Source organism: Pongo pygmaeus, chromosome 12 (assembly GCF_028885625.2).
Source record: "Pongo pygmaeus isolate AG05252 chromosome 12, NHGRI_mPonPyg2-v2.0_pri, whole genome shotgun sequence".
Classification (NCBI taxonomy): domain Eukaryota; kingdom Metazoa; phylum Chordata; class Mammalia; order Primates; family Hominidae; genus Pongo; species Pongo pygmaeus.
Genome location: NC_072385.2, coordinates 28,206,621 through 28,221,519, shown reverse-complemented (window position 1 = coordinate 28,221,519; position 14,899 = coordinate 28,206,621). Strand labels below are relative to the sequence as shown.

General features: G+C 42.7%; 1 protein-coding gene across 19 annotated transcripts in view; it reads right to left on the bottom strand.

Moving 5' to 3' along the window:
* Nucleotides 1-6,547: 6,547 nt before the first annotated feature.
* The window catches only part of INPP4A (inositol polyphosphate-4-phosphatase type I A), a 145,405-nt gene continuing 137,053 nt past the window's right edge, over nucleotides 6,548-14,899 (bottom strand). For 11 of the 19 annotated variants that reach the window (XM_063648478.1, XM_054476479.2, XM_063648482.1 and 8 more), the window contains one exon: nucleotides 9,233-14,898. In XM_063648478.1, coding sequence (XP_063504548.1) covers nucleotides 14,718-14,898 — 181 coding nt within the window. In that variant the 3' untranslated portion in view covers nucleotides 9,233-14,717. The other 8 variants (XM_054476491.2, XM_054476485.2, XM_063648481.1 and 5 more) reach the window with 1 other exon arrangement.

Genomic DNA, 14,899 nt, shown 5'->3' with positions numbered 1-14,899 from the left:
GAGGGTTCCAGTTTCTCCACGTCACCGGCAGTTATAATTCATGTTTGATTATAGCCATTCTACTGGGTATGAAGTGGTATCTACTTGAGATTTTGACTTTCATTTCTCTGACGACTAATGATGTCTGAGCATGTTTTCATGTGCTTATTGGCCATTTGTATGTCTTCGGAGAAATGTCTATTCAAGCCCTTAGTCCACTTTTCAGTTCAGTTCTTTTTATTGGTGTAACAGTTTTTTGTATGTTGTAGATGCAAGTCACCTAAAGATAAGTGATTCACAGATTCTCCCAATTTGTGGTTTGTCTCTTCACTTTCTTGATGGTATCCTTTGAAGTATAATTTCTAATTTTGGTGAATTACAGTTTATTTTTTTCTTTTGGTGTATCTATCTATCTAAGAAACCATTGCCTAATCTAAGCTTAATGGAAATTTATTCTTTTATCTTCATTTAAGAGTTTTACATTTTTTTTTTTTTACCTCTTACATGTGAGTCTGATTCATTTTTAAAATAATTTTTCAGGCTTTTATTTGCAATATATTTTTAAAATTTTAATTGTAGTAAGATACCTATAAAATTTACTGTCTTAACCATTTTTAAGTGTACAGTTCAACAGTGTTGAGTGCACTCACAATTATGTAACCAATCTCCAGAACTCCCCTTCACCCCCACCACCCCTCCAACTCTCCACCTTGACAGTCACCATTCTACTTTATGTCTACGGTAAGTGCCTCATGTGGAGTCACACCACATTTGTCTTTGACTGGCATATTTCACTTAGCATATGTTCTCAAGGTTCATTCATGTTGTAGTATGTATCAAAATTTCCTTCCTTTTTAAGGCCAAATAATATTCAGTTGTATGTGTATAGCACATTTTGTTTACCTGTCAGTGGACACTTGGGTTGCTTGTGCCTTTGGGTAACTGCGAATAATGCTGTTGTGAATATGGGTGTACAGATACCTCTGTGACCCTGCTTTCAGTTCCTGTGGGTATATACCCATAAGTGGAATTGCTGGAGCACACAGTTATTCTATTTTTAATTTTTTCAGGATCAGCCATGCTGTTTTCCACAGCAGCCATACTAGTCTAGAGTAATAGCACACAAGGATTTCAACTTTTCCACATTCTTGCCTATACTTATTATTTTCTGGGTTTTTTTTTGTTTGTTTTTGTTTTTATTTTAAATAGTGGCCATCCTAATAGATGTGAAGTATCTCAGTGTGGTTTTAATTTGCATCTCCCTAATGATTAGTGGTAATGATTAGTGGTGAACATAATTTCATGTACTTGTTGGCCATTTGTATATCTCTTTGGAGAGATGTCTCAAGTCATTTTGAATGAGTTAAATCATTCAAATGGGTTAAATCCCTTAAAATGGTTAAGGTGGTAGATGGGTATTAAAAAAATAGGTTGTTTGCTCTTTTGTTGTTGAGTTGAAGTTCCTTGTATATTCTAGATGTTAACCTCTTATCAAATGCATGATTTGCAAATATTTTCTCCCATTCTGTAGGCTGCCTTTTTTTTTTTTTTTTAATGCACAGGGGTTTTGCATTTTGTTGTAGTCTAGTTTGTTTTTACTTTTGTTGCCTGTGCTTTTGGTGTCATACCCAAGTCACTGCTGACTCCAATGAAGTTTCTCCCGTTTTCTTCTAGGAGTTAAGAGTTTTAGCTTTTAAATTATGTCTTTGATCTATTTTGAGTTAACTTTTGTATATGGTGTGAGTGTCCAGCTTCACTTTTTTGCCTAAGGATAGCTGGTTTTCCCAACACCATTTGTTGAAAAGATGTTCTTTCCCCATTGAATGGTCTTGTCATCCTGTGGAAAATCATTTGACCATATCTGTATATATTTATGCCATGCCACATTATTTTGATTACTGTAGCTCTGTAATAATAAGCTTTGAAATCAGGAAGTATGCGACCTCCAGCTTTGTTCTTTTTCAAGATTGTTTTGGCTACCTGGGGTTCCTTGAGATTCGATGTAAATCTTAGGATGGATTTTTCTATTTCCACACACACACACACACACACACACACACACAGAAAATCAGTTGGGAATTTGATGGGGGGTACATTGAATCTGTAGCTCACTTTTGATAGTACTGTCATCCTAACAATATTAGGTCTTTCAGTCCATGTGCACAAGATGTCTTTCCGTTTATTGGCATCCTTAATTTCTTTGCAGCAAAATTTTGTAGTTTTCAATATACAAGACTTTTGCCTCTTTGGTTGTTTATTCCTGAGTATTTTCTTTATGATGCTACTGTACATAGAACTGTTTCCTTGATTTCCTTTGGAGATTGTTCAACAATGGTGGGTTTTTAACATTTAATTTTTACTGTTAAACAACCAGTATACCGAAAAGTGAATAGGATGTTCGTATGTTAAGAACAAAGTAATCTGTCAGGTAACTGGCCATCCAGATCAAGATAACATTGCCTGAACCCCCTGTAATTTTAGCCTGACTTTTTTCAGAGACCCTCTCACTTGCCCCTTTACCACACTCTGCCATTTGCCTTCTCCTTTGACCTTTTGAATTTGGCTCCTTGTGATGCGTTTAGCGTAACCAATTATATAGTGAGAAAAACAGCATGGTCCAGTGCTGAAATAGGAAATATTTCAGTTGAACACCACAAAACCACCATTTGTTCATGTGTTTATTCAACAAACTTTAGCTCCTTCACAGCAGGCATTGCACTTGCTCTTGTGAATGCAGAGGGGACTGACAGTGGACAGGATATGCATGAAAGAATCGCCACAGTCAGCACTGAAGGAGAGGGACTTTTCTTGAAAGGGCCAACTTCATTTGTGGGGAGAAATCACCATAGAGTAAGGCAGACCTGAGACCAGCCTTGCAGGAGGGGTGAGGATGCTCAGGAGAGGTCCAGATCCGAGGGGACTGATATAGACCAGGCCTGGGGGTGCATGGATGGAAATTATGGGATAGTTCTCAAGAGATAGATAAATAGAGGTTCAGTGGCTTATGCGATGTGGAGGAGAAAATGACCCCAAGGTCATCTATTAGAGGGAGACTCAGCCAGCTTGGAGGAGAGGCATGAGCATGCTGTATTTGAGATGCCTGCAAGACAGGCACGGTGCTTAGATGTATAGGTAATCTGGACCTTGAGGGAGAGTCTGGGATGGACCTAGAAATTTAGGAGTCACTAGCATATAAGTGACCATTTGTTCAACAGGAATGTGTAAGATTTTTCAGGAAGAGCATCTTAAGTGAGAAAGGGAACCCAGAAGAACACAACGCCATTAGTGGCAGGTGGTGGGCAATAGCAAATTTGAGAGTGAGGAGGGATGGTCAGAGACGTAGGACCACCAGGAGAGGAGAGTCAGGCCACAGACACCAAGGGAGGGCCAGGTGGCGAGGAGGAGGAAGCAGTGAAGTGCTGTGTCTGTCTACATCCATCTAACACAGGCATCCTCTTTGGAGCCAGGAAGACATAAGTGTGTTTCCTACCCTGTCTGCTCAGCTTTTTCTGTTATGTGGGACAACAGAGTGTGAAAGACCTGCCTGGACTGGCCTGCAAGGCCCATGGGGGCCTGGTGCAGGAAGAAGTCATGGCGAAGACAGGGGCCCAGTGGAGGGAATCTAGAGAGTATGGGCGTTCTCAGGCTACGCCCTGGGAGCCCTGTCATAGCCTGGAGGGCAACAGCTAATAAAAACAAGACCAAGCTACTCTCCGCTTGCCTACTGTTGGCACAGGATGGGGAGTGGAACTGTATGGAGGGCGCAGCCTCAGGCTGGAGAAGCCTCCCTGGGGCTCCTGGCAGGGGAGGGAGTGCCTGTGCAGGCCAGCTCACAGGATCCCACTACACTGCAGAGCACGGTGCAGCCCCCACCAGCTTTCCCCACTTAAAAGTCATCATTTGGCCACCAGACAAATCGTAGACTGATCCTGGGGCCGATGTCCACGGTGCTGGTTGGTACCCACAGTTAGCGTCAGCAAGGCATCAGGAGGTCAGTTGCGGCCAGGGCCACTATTGGGAGCAGACAGCCTGCTAAACACAAGTTTCCATCTCTACAACCCAGCGCTCTCTCTGCCAGAGGCCGCGCTGCTTGGTGTTCACAGGAATGAAAGATCTTTTTGGTCAGCATATACCTCTCAGAAAAGGATGCTATTTTGCTTTTTTTTTCTGTCTTCCTGATTTCAAATACTGGACTTTATCCACTGTAAATTTGATTACTTCCTACTTTTGGAAATAACCAGGGTCTCTGAGAAGAGGGCACTTTTAAAAGTGCAAACACCATCATGGATCCCGATAAGCCAGCTCTGCCCCTCTCTGGAGGCCCTCATGGGCAGCCGGGGGCCAGGTCAGGCAGCCTGAGCTGTTTCCTGCTGCCCACTCCTCTCCAACCTTCCTTGACCCCCTTGGTTCTGTCATCACTGCCATCCCTGCAGGTTCCACAGGGAGCTTGTGCTTCTGCGCTGGGGTTCCTTCTGTGCACAGCAGAGCAGTGCCCTCACTATAACTTATAGAAAATCAGCTCTTAAGAGGGGCTGGTAGAAGAGGACATTTTGGGGAGAAAGTAACAAGAAAAAGAGAGTTTGTCCATCTCCAAATGCAGAGTTCTGTGAGGGCCTGCCTGCCAGGAGGAAGTGCTGGTCTTGGAAGAGCCATCCCAGGAACACAATGGGACGTGAGGCCAGTTCCTTCTGTCCATGTGTTTCCAACACCCCTACACACAGAACAGCTCTTCTCCCCCCGGCTTAAGAGAAATGCTAGCAGCCCTTTAGAGTGACCAAAGAGGTCACACTGCCCACTGAGAGAGATCTACTGCTCATTACTACAACATGAGGAACACTCAATGCTGCTGAGGATACTGTGAGAAGCCTCTATTCAAAAATGGTGCCAACCTGCTGTGTGATGCTGGTAAAGAACAGAGGGAGGTTACCCAGTAGAACAACGTACAATGAAGTAACCTCTCCCCATGGCTAATCATTTCTGTTCTTGGAAAAACCACAAATCAGGAAGCTCCAACCTCCAGCTCCTCTTACCTTCCTCCAGCGCAAAGCCTCCCCGGGACAAATCCCCTAGATCTGGGCAGCCAGATTGTGCCAAGTCATCTACTAAGCAGAGACTCAACAGGAAACCGAAGCGCAGCGCCAGAATGGCATGCGGAGGGAGGGCAGGAAGAAGCTCACGGTGGCTGATGTCTGGGCATCCTGACATGTCTTCTTCTTGGCTTAACTTTAAAGAGAAACAAAATTAGGCCTGACCTTGAGGGATTCCCTCTGACCTTAGCATACTGTAAGCACAACACAGGACTTACACCAAGATGATTCCAGATAGATTGATCTAAATGGAGGACTGAAACCATAAACACCCTAGAAATAAGAATAGGTAAATGCTGAAAAAATAATCCTGAGACATGAGAGTGAAGGTAGAAACTGTTAATAATATTAAACTGAGCATGGCCCATGCACCAAGCAAGGTACCAGTGAGCACTTTAGTCCAGCCCCTCATTGTGGGCACGCAGCCACACCACCATGCCCACAAGGACATGGCTGCCCCATATGTCCCACCTTCTATGGTGAAGCCAGGACTCATTTCAGAACAAGCATCGAAAGGTATATGTGACTACATAAAGCATTTAAAATATTGTATAACTCCTACCACAGATCAAAAGACAGCTGACAAATAGGTTAAAAAGTGTGCAACATATGACAGGGGTTAATACAGTGTATATTAAAAACAATCTATCAGAAATAGATCAACACTCCAATGAAGGCACAAACATAGAAATATCATAAAGGTATAAAAGACGTTCAGTGTTCACAGTAATCAAGGAATCAAGGAATCAGGACACTGAAACGAGGTGCACTGCTACCATCAATGAGAATAAAGGGAAAAGGCACATGTTATTTTTGGTGGTAGCTTAAATTTCTAGGAGTTTGGTAATACTAAAAACTCCAAGAGTGAAACATTTCAATCATCCTTTAATTGTACATTTCTAGTGAGAGGAGTTTTTCCAAGGGAGATAACAGGTCGTGTGTGCCTAGAAGACGGCACAGTGCTGCAAGATGCAGTCCTGGCGACGATGAACAGGGTCAATATTAATACAAGTGGAACTGCATTTTGACAAGTCATACAACAAGGACTGGGCTACCCACAGAGATGATGTGATCCATGTTCACGGACGGGAAGGTAACAACAATGGCTACCATTTATGAACACGTACTTCTGAGGCGCGTCACATGTTCCTTATGAGGAAGGTACCGTTGTTGTCCACACTTTGCACATGAGGAAACGGAGGCTTGCAGAGGTCAAGCAACTTGCACAGTCACCAGCCAGTGAGGGGCAGAACCAGGATTGGGACCTGGTCTGTCTGCTCCCAAAGTCCGTGCTCTTAACCTCAACCCTGTTGCCCCTCTGCATCAAATTAGGCAGAAACAAGCTTATAAAATGGAAGTCTCCCATGGTCCCATGTTTACAAACATATGTATTCAGCACCCGAGCACTCAATACAATGCCCAACAACAATGGTCCAGTCACAGGCTAGTCCTCCTAATAGGATGAATCAGGCAAGACCACATTTAATATCTTGTCAGTTATTTATTATGTGTCATTCTAAAGACTAGCACATTTACAGCATACATGGCTTTGAATGACCTAAGAATATATAAAACAGTAACTGTATGTTTATATATATATATTAATACTGCCCAAAACAAATAAATAAAGGTATCATAATGCACTAAGCTTGGCAAATACAATCGTGTAGGGACAAAACTGTATTATACAATATTTTTACATCTTTAAAGGAAACTAAAGGCAACTGTGCTCTGTAGGAGCTCTGACAGAATCCACATTACATTCCCAGTTTTCCATAGATCTCTTTTCTTTTTAAATGGGGAGGCATTATAAGGAACACCGGACGGAACCTCTATTTTACGGTAACCTGTAAAACTGCCTTCCCTGCACCTCTGAAAACTCAAAGCTCCTACAGAAGAGAGGAGCTGCTTGCCTCTGTGCAACACACCCTCACCCTGCAGGCGCTGGAAGCATGTGATGCTGCCGGAAGCCCAGGAATGATGCCTTCAGAGAAAATACTGAAACCTGAACCTTTTCTATAGCATTTGCCAAGTCTTACAGTTTTATGGGGACCCATTACATAAAGCAAAAATTGGGAAAATAATTTATATAAAGGTGTCACATGCAAAACTGCTGACAGATGATCAACATTTGCTATATTCCCGTTTGATGAGTGCAGATATTTAATGCTCTCCAGACAAAAAAGATCTGAAAACTATGTGGGTAATATTTATTTTTAAAAAGCAAGGAGATTTTTTAAAAGTTAAAATGAGAAAAGACGGAACTAAAAATTTACAAATTAAATGAGATGGTGGAGAGGTGAAAGGGTAAATCAGCCATATTGAAAACGAACTGTCTGTGAACAGAAATTGACACTTAAAAAGGAGAATCTGATACCAGCAGCAGCCACCTGTGCAGTGGGTTTGGCGGGCAGGAGTTTCTCTGCCTCCTGCCTGCCACAGTGAACCCAGCTTTGAGGGAGCAGCAGAGAGCTTCGTCCTTCATTAAAGTGTCCTTCACAGACATTTTCCTCCCTGCAGGCATCGGGAGACAGCAGGTGCTGCTTGCGTGCTGACTTCTGAGTAGGAGGGGGTCTGGAAGGTCATCCAGTTCCACCGCTACCTGATGCCCACCCCCCCTCTGTGTTCCTGCCAATAAGCAGTCCTCCCCATGCCTCAGCACCCCTGGCCCAAGTTTGTTACATGTTTCTAAAGGAACCAGAAGAATCTCTAGGCTTTTAGACATAAGAATTTCTAAGAGGTTCACAAATCATTAGGATCAGCATCATTAATATGTGCCATATATATTTCTTTTACAAACTTTTCAAGAACATGTAAACATCATAAACAGAATCAATAAAACATATAAACTCCTAAGAAACAAACTCTGCTATGTGCAGATAAGACTCATCATCATCTTATAAAAGATGACCAGACAAAATTTTCTATGAAATTCCTAAGTTTTATGGCCCATAAATCCCTTTCAAAATCTCATTTGAGGAGAATAAATTTCAACTGTTTCTCAATAGTCATCTTACATAAGAATGAGAATAAGAAAGTAACAATTATTGCAAACCTAAAAATAAGACACTTTCATCAGACATTCAAACATGATTGTACTGTCTTTTCGAAGATAAATTGGAAATCCTGCAAAAAAAAAGTTTTTCTGAAAATATTTAGGTTTCTCCTATCTCTGTGGTCATAAATTCCCCATAGGAGTGTGGACATGCCACATCTGAAGCCCTAGATTAACGTCTAGAGAAGAAGGGGAGATGTGTCCTCTGGGCGTGAGGGAGCCTCGGCAGGCAGCTTCAGAGAACAGGAGACAGGCTAAAGGGACCTTACTGCTGGCTTTGTGTCTCCAGCAGACTCCCTGTTCTGTAACTCATGAGGGACGGAAAAAAAAATGGCCCCAACTATGTGGGGTACCTTGCAGGTGTTACCTTCTAATAAAGTCTTATCGTCCGTTGATTTATCAATCTTGCTTTCAACTTCTTCAGGTGGTAGTGTAGATAGGATAATTCACTAGAACCCGTTATTCTCACTGCATGAGATACTGCTAGCTTCTTTCCCCAAATAACATTTATTGGTCTGCCTAGGATCCAGTTATTTAATTTATTATTTACTGTTTTACATTCAGATTTTTACAAAGTGGATTGTAATTCAATGGTCACTTTTGAGTTACTCTGTAGAAAAATAAGTGAGCAAGCAGGCATTTGAAAAAGGCTTCTAGCATTCAGACAAACCTAGCTTGATTCATGTAGGTAACTATTGATGAGGTCTGTGTAGTTACAGCCAAAGGCTATTTAAATGGGCAGTTGTTACTATCCACACTATTGAGCCAAACATTACCTCCTATTGATTCCAATGGGAAAAAACCCCAAAAAACAAAAAACATGCTCCAGAGACTCTTTAGTGAAATGTTTTTTCTTAAAAAAAACCACAAAAAATAAAAACAATCCTTCAGGTCTTCTTGAAGAATTCATATATGACACTAGAGGGTACCCACATTTATTATGTAACAGCTAATTAGAGGAAACCGTGTGTTCACGTTTCAACTTTTCCGTAAGTCCCTTCGGGAGGCCTGTAATGCTTGGGGAAAGCCTTCAGCTGCAGGGAATTAAATGCATATTTGCGACTTCCAACATTCTTCATTGTATTTTCTCTTCGACAACCCTCACTGGGGAAAAAACAAGCACAAGAAATGACAGCAGTAAAAAAGGAAAAAAGAAAAGACTTAAACTAAGATGAAATGAACTGATCATTTTCATAACATTAAAAAAAGATTAATTTAAATGGGTGCCGGACTCATTTACAACAAATACATACGTAAGATGGCAGGTTTCTGAACAAGGCAATTAAGAAGCACAGAGATGGACACATGCTGCGTGGGGCTGTGAGTTGTGCATTCCTAAAAGCAGCACTGTATCTAAGTGGAAGCAAACTTTCCAAGTGAGTGGTTTCATGTAGCTCATGTCTTTTGGGGTTCTATCATAACTTGTGGTTCAAAGATTCCCTCACATAGCAAATGAAGTGGAAAAAGAAATATTACTACTCTTACTAAAGTTGCACTTCAGAGCTTTAAAGAGCTGGACTTTTCTGTTATTAGCAAGAGCTGTAATCACATCAAATTCAAAATGCTGACTTTCCTTGCAGAATTCAACATGTAGCAAAGCCAGTTGGCTAGGAAGGCTGTTCTGGTCTGCTGTCTCCTGGAGGACAGTTATTCTGGGTGCCAGGTAATCCAATGGGTTCATGCACTGTCTGCAGAGCAGCCTGGCAGTCAGGGCTGGAATGTTACGAGGGAGGGATCTCACCAAGTTCTGGTAGCAGCCAGCCACCCTTCCACAGGTGGGCTGCCCCCATGTGTTCCCTCTTGCACAGCTGCCAATGAGCCAGTGAGAGCCCACAGGTACCCTTCCCTAGAGAACTCACTACCAGCGTCATCCCCAGCTGCATCTGATGGAGGGTTACCATAGCAATCCAGAGGGCAAAAACAAACACTGCATGGGAGGATGAGCAGCCAGGGGGCCTCACCTGCTCAGTGAGCGCATCCGGGGAGTTCTCTGGGAAATGTTCAGGTGTAGACATAAAACTAACTGGCAAAAGCAATTTTAAACATAAATGACTTCCCACAGCACAGTATAACTTGATGGTTTTATACTGTTCTAAGACTAGCAATGAAATCAACTAGTTATCAAATTTAGTACAAAATTCCCCTCATGAGATGTAAAATTTGCAGTTACCAAGAAACAGTGATTTTTTTTAAAAATTCAAATTGTATGAAGACCATTATGTCATGCATTTAAAAAAAAAACATCAGTGGCAATTGCTCAAGCCTTTTAAAGTGAAAATGACAGTCTCATCATCAAGAACATGTAAAATACTTTTGGTAAGACAGTAATTTTTATTCAAAAGCTAAGCTCTGATAGTTTAGAAAAGTATCCACCTGGTTGTTATAACTAATTTGGTAACTTGGATATGCTTTGTCACAGAGCTTCAAGGCCTCAGCTAGATGTGTGTCATCTGAGCTGAACACCTAGGCCACAGGAGTCCCCCTGGAGTAAGTAACAATCATGTTTGCCTAACATTCATTCAGTAATCAAAAACGTACTTCCACTTAAAGCAGAAGCTATAGGTTCCTATATACAGTTAATCTCCTTTAATCTTTGGAAACTCTTACATTAATGAACTACTTCAGATATGGCTTCTCCATTTATATAGAAATGTACAAACTGCTTAAAAACCACCTGTCACTAGTAAATGCTAAACTGCCATGAGGAGTGAGGCAGAATAATTTGTGAACTTTGACATTATCTTTTATTTACATGTTAAAGGAGTTAACGCCTAGTTTAGCTGGCTGAAAACATCAGATGTGAAATTATAATAAAGATTACACTTTCATTTCAACGTAGTTTTCAAATCAAATTGTATTTACTTTCCCCCAGATGTTTGAATTTGCAATATCTGGCTGATGTGGCTGATCCACATGCCGACACTGTCATCCCACCACCTGCCTGTGCGGATGAGCCTGGCAGGAGGGCCCGGGGCGAGGCATGAGAGGTGGCGAGGACAGCCTGTGCTAACTGGGGTTTCCTGCCGCAGAGGCCAAGCTGCTGCCCTAAGGCAGGACACCTCCACTGATCACACTGGCTGCATACTTTTTAGGAATCAATGGTACATGTTGAGGTGGTCTTAGATTTTAGCAAGAGGGACTTAATTATTTCAAAGCTCCCTGATTACTTTTATTATATCAATAAATTATTTCTTTTCAAGGGCAACCATTTTTGAAATGAAAATTAAAATGGAAACCCCAAGTGACAGATAATTTTAGGGAATCCTCTAGTTTTCCGGTTCCAGTGGGGTCTTCCACTTGATAACTCATCTGCAGGCATCAGTATCTTAGTGATTCTATGGCTGAGCATGGGGTGGCTGCTACTCCTGTCACTTTGTGGAGGGAAAACAGGTCATTGTGTTAAAATCTCTGCTGGAATCAAGCCATAGGCGTAAATGGTGACTGTCACACTAGTTGAAAAAACTTATACAACAATTTTATAAGACCATCCAAAGAGAACCACTCCTGATTATGGTTTCCCTAACTTCAGAAAGCTGATTTAATCTGAACACCTAGAGCTGGTTGACATCAACAATGCCTCAGCATTACTACTGTGTAAGCAACTAAAAACCATCACTAAATGTCAATGACCCCTTTCTTGAATCATCTCCCCATCTTTGTTTCATCCTGCCTATTTCTCACTAAAGCAAGTAAGATTTTGAATATGTATTTGGCCTGATTTCATGAGTAAAAGGCCTTAGTGACATTAAAATTCAGCATAAAGGGAGAGCAATTGAGTTTCTTTTCTTAAATACTTTAAGTTTAAAAAGCCAAAACCAACCCACCACCTAGGCTAATCTCATTGTGTCCTTTTGGTAGCTCTCCAAGTGCACAGGCGGCATACTGATTTTCACCCAGACCCTGGAGGAGAGAAACAAAGAGCCTCATCTCGCTCCCTTTGGTCTCATTTCTCTCAGCCCATGGGCCAAGCCCACATGGGCAGAAAGATGTGGTGACAATCAAGGATCAGGCCGTGGTGTCCTTGAGGCCCCCTGGGAGGGGCTCCTTGGCCTGGCCACAGCTTCTCTGTGCTATGGGGCAGGGTCCTGGGAGGCGTCCCTGGAGGGTGCCACAGAAGCATCCTGGAGCCCTGGGAGAGGGAGGGGTGCTGTCTGCAGTCAGAGGGCCTTCCTCTGTGCATGGGCTCTGCCCAGCCACTAGCACTGCTGTGGAGGTGGGAGTGCGCATGAGTCACCACTACAGGCATTGGAACCACGTTACCAGGAGCAGGACCAGGAAGCTGTGTAATGGGAACTGAATGAGGCTGTGGACTCTGCTCTCTCGCTTTCAAATAAAGCAAACAAGATGGTCTTAGTTGAAGTGCACGCCTCAATGTCAAAGAGGGAAAGTGGCAAACATGCCTTTCAAATAATCACAGGCTGGACAGGACACTGCCCAGGGACTATCGTCATACTGCCACAGCTACCACCACCCATCTGCTGGCGTTTGGTGACTTCAGACTCCCTACTGAAGGCCGCCAGGAGCTATGCCACAACAGCCACCTCATTTATTTTAGAAGAGACAAGTGAACACACTGCACTTGGAGAAGCGTGGATTCACTTACAGGGGTGACACAAAGGTAAGCCTGCCCCAGGGAGCCTGCAGTGCTCATGATGGTCTTACACTTCAGAATGTAAAGTGTCGAGTCTAGCATTTGCCATTCATTGCTAACCGCTTCTGTGATTCCTAGGACCCAGACTCTGAGCTGATACTGAATGAGAGAAAGCCCGGGGTAAGGTCTGGGAGTCCTGGAGAGAGAATGAAGAGAGATCGCCACCTTTTGTGGTCGACTGGGTTTCTGGGCATGCATGGGTGTCAAGTTTCTGGAAAAGCAAGCTTCTCTAAATTCATTCCCATTTTTCTGGCCTGGTTAAAAAAAATCATCTTCATAAACTACAGTGTACGGGGAACCAGCTGGAGATAGAAAGTGGGGGCACAACATAATACGAACTGGAAAACAGAGAAGCTGCTGACTGTCCTGCACAGGGTGTGGGGAGTTTTTCCTGATCTATTTGGTTACCTTTACAGGTGGACAGTTACCCTCTGCCCCACATGGGTGTTAAGGTTACACTTCATCGCGTTGCAGGGAATGCCACGTGAGGACTGAGGGGGCACCAGCAGAAACCAGAGCGCCCTGCTGCTCTCACAGCTCCATCCACCGCAACTGCCCACAAGTCAGGGATCATTTTTTTTTTGGCATTTTTTCTTTGATTTTTTTTCATTATCAATCATATTTGATTAGTAAGAGAGAAAAGATGTTGGAACTTTAATCTGCAGTTAAAGATACCATTTTTTAAATGAAAAATACTGTTTTAAAATAAATAAAACTATATAACTTTAACAGCCTTTGGTGACTATATGCATTAATTCCTTGAACCAGCTGAATGATCCTTACATAGTGAAGAGTAAATCTAAAGTCACATGCACTAGGTGATCTTTCTGTGTCTGGCGTATGCAGTAGGTGATCTTTTGTGTCTGGCGTATGCAGTAGGTGATCTTTCTGTGTCTGGCGTATGCAGTAAGTGATCTGTGTCTGGCGTATGCAGTAAGTGATCTGTGTCTGGCGTGTGCAGTAAGTGATCTGTGTCTGGCGTGTGCAGTAGGTGATCTTTCTGCATCTGGCGTATGCACTAGGTGATCTTTCTGCGTCTGGCGTATGCAGTAGGTGATCTTTCTGCGTCTGGCGTGTGCAGTAGGTGATCTTTCTGCGTCTGGCGTGTGCAGTAGGTGATCTTTCTGTGTCTGGCGTGTGCAGTAGGTGATCTTTCTGTGTCTGGCGTGTGCAGTAGGTGATCTTTCTGTGTCTGGCGTGTGCAGTAGGTGATCTTTCTGTGTCTGGCATATGCAATAGGTGATCTTTCTGTGTCTGGCGTATGCAGTAGGTGATCTTTCTGTGTCTGACTGTGTCTGGCTCTTGCTACAGTGTACTACTGTATTCACAGCTTTGTGTCATCCTTAATTGGAAATAATAAACATAAACAAGGAAATGGTAGGATTCTGCAAACTGTTTGCTACTGTAATTCAGGGACTACGCTTTGAAATGAAAGCAGAAAGTACATGTCCTATTAGATAGGTTTTTCTAGATAAGCCAGTTATAAAGCATGTTTTTTTCTTTTCGTTTGTCGTCGAAAGGAAAGGAAGGGTTAGCAGTACACTTAAAGAATAGTATCAAATATACAAATTCTCTTTAAACAGAACTCGTTTCTCTTGGAAACAGGGCACATGAGAGGTACAGGTGACAGATAGTTGTACATCAGAAGGTAGAGACGTGGTACAAGGAATTCCAGGCCAGCTAAACGATGCAGTGACAGGGCACCGTAAGAACATGTTACAAGCACTGAAGATGCTACAGGAGCTAAACAAACAAGTCTTCTTGGTGAAATAATTTGGCAGATATTTACAGTTCAGAAGAACAAAACGTCAAAATGTAAGGCATGAAATATTTCTTGGCAGACCACGCTTTGACACATTCCTTCTGTCCAGTTAGGTACACGGTGGCTGGACATGTTCTGGCACTTTTGTTTTTCTTGTGACTTATTAATTTTTCATAATGGTATTCATTTGCAACGCAATTTGGTCACCAGGTATGCTATGCTCAGAAAGAGCCACACAATCAGTAAATTGGGGCTCAGAGCTAATAAAGGGATGGAACAGAGGAGGCTGGGGTCTAGCCTTAAGTCTCGGATGGGCACCAGGCCGCTCAAGTTCTTCTGGGTGACTACCTCCCGTGTTCCAATGC